General features: G+C 52.7%; 2 protein-coding genes across 2 annotated transcripts; one reads left to right on the top strand and one right to left on the bottom strand.

The window, feature by feature from the left end:
• On the top strand, positions 1 to 467 carry NESG_02488 (uncharacterized protein; the record flags this gene model as incomplete). Its single annotated transcript, XM_053050089.1, has 1 exon — positions 1 to 467. A coding segment is annotated over one exon (467 nt), but the record flags the coding sequence as incomplete, so codon positions are not given.
• A 383-nt stretch (positions 468 to 850) lies between these two features.
• Positions 851 to 1,498, bottom strand: NESG_02489 (uncharacterized protein; the record flags this gene model as incomplete). The annotated part of the gene is made up of 1 exon (XM_053050090.1): positions 851 to 1,498. A coding segment is annotated over one exon (648 nt), but the record flags the coding sequence as incomplete, so codon positions are not given.

A 1,498-nucleotide genomic window follows, 5' to 3' on the forward strand; every position in this document is an offset into this window, starting at 1 on the left:
TCAAGCCCCTGCCGGAGGAGCTTTTGTGCGCGCTGTCTCCTGCTCGCCCTGCGCAGGTGCGCGCTCCATTCGGCGCGCTGCGAATGCCAAAGGACCCGGAGCTGTGGCTGCCCGAAGATGTGGCAAACGAGCAAGACGTGGTTGCCTTTGTCTCGTACATTCGGTCGTACAAGGAGCATCTGCTGAAGCACGTGCTGAACTACAAAGAGCTTGACTTCGCAGGGCTAACAGACCTGTACTGTCTGAAGCGCCTGCCGCACGTGCCTGAGATGCGGGGCGTGCACATTCCGCGGCTACCTGCCCTTCCAAAGAAGAAGGAGTGCGTGCCATTTGAGTTGGTTGAGGGCACAGGCCCAGAGGGCACCCCCGCAGAGGATGCGCCATGTTCTGCTCCTCCAAGAAAGGCCCCCGCTAGAAGAACGCGCCGCGCTAACATACCCAACATATACAAGCGACAGAAGCGATAGATGATAGCTGAAGAAATATAGCGCTATACAGTATAATAAATATATTCACTGATATTGCTGTATACTGAAGGTACGCATGTGCATACACATAGTCTGTCCGTATTTATTTGTGCGTAAGCACACATTCTTTCTCTACATATATATGCTATGTGCTATTGCAGTGTTTTTTATTGGTGATATCGGGCTATACCTCTGCATACTTATTATATTCTATGCGGAGTGCATTGAGATTAGAGTAGACTTCTGGCTATATACTATACAGGTGCTGTGTATAGACATGCTATGCAAAATACTTGGTCTGTGATATGGTATTCTAGAATATTTATTGTTTGCAATCCTTGCTATAATACGCTGCAGGGTTTTAATTCATGTGTCTGCTGCTTCTACAGAGTACTCTCTTCTGTAGCTGCTGGCTGTGATGTATTTTCCTCCTGCGGTGCTTCTCTTGGCCTTCTTGGCGCCCTCACAGGCTTCTGCGCCTTCTCTGGGTGCAGTGTTGCAGTAACATGCAGCAGAACTCCCTTTAGCCCGCTGTGGTGCCGCGCTGCCAGAACTGTGCCCATGTATGTCTCCAGCGCAGCCAGGCTCTCTGGCGCGTCTTTTAGCGCGCGCACTGCCTGCTTTGCCACTGGCGTAAACGCATGGAGGTTGATCTTCTCTGGGCGAATCTTTCCAAGCACAGACAAAAGCCTCTCCTTGGGCAGTCGCGCGATCCCCACGCCTCTCAGGGAGTGCACTGTGCATGCCTTCTCTGTCAGCGCGTATATGCACAGCTTCTCTATCGCATGCACTGTCTCGCTGCTCTCTGGAAGGGTCTGCAGCGCGGACAGAAGTGCCTGTGCATACACAAAGTCGTGCACGCCCGTGCGCATGCTCTGCACGTACTGCGACGTGGCCTCCACAAGAGCCTGCTCTCCGCGCTGTGTTCTGAGCACTGCAAGCCCAAGCGCGCGTACCTTCTCCTCTGGAACTGTCTCTTTGTGCACCTTCTTGTATATAGCGAGCACTCTCTTCCACACGGGCAGCGGAGA

The sequence above is a fragment of the Nematocida ausubeli genome, assembly GCF_000738915.1.
Source record: "Nematocida ausubeli strain ERTm6 chromosome Unknown supercont2.20, whole genome shotgun sequence".
Taxonomy (NCBI): Eukaryota; Fungi; Microsporidia; genus Nematocida; species Nematocida ausubeli.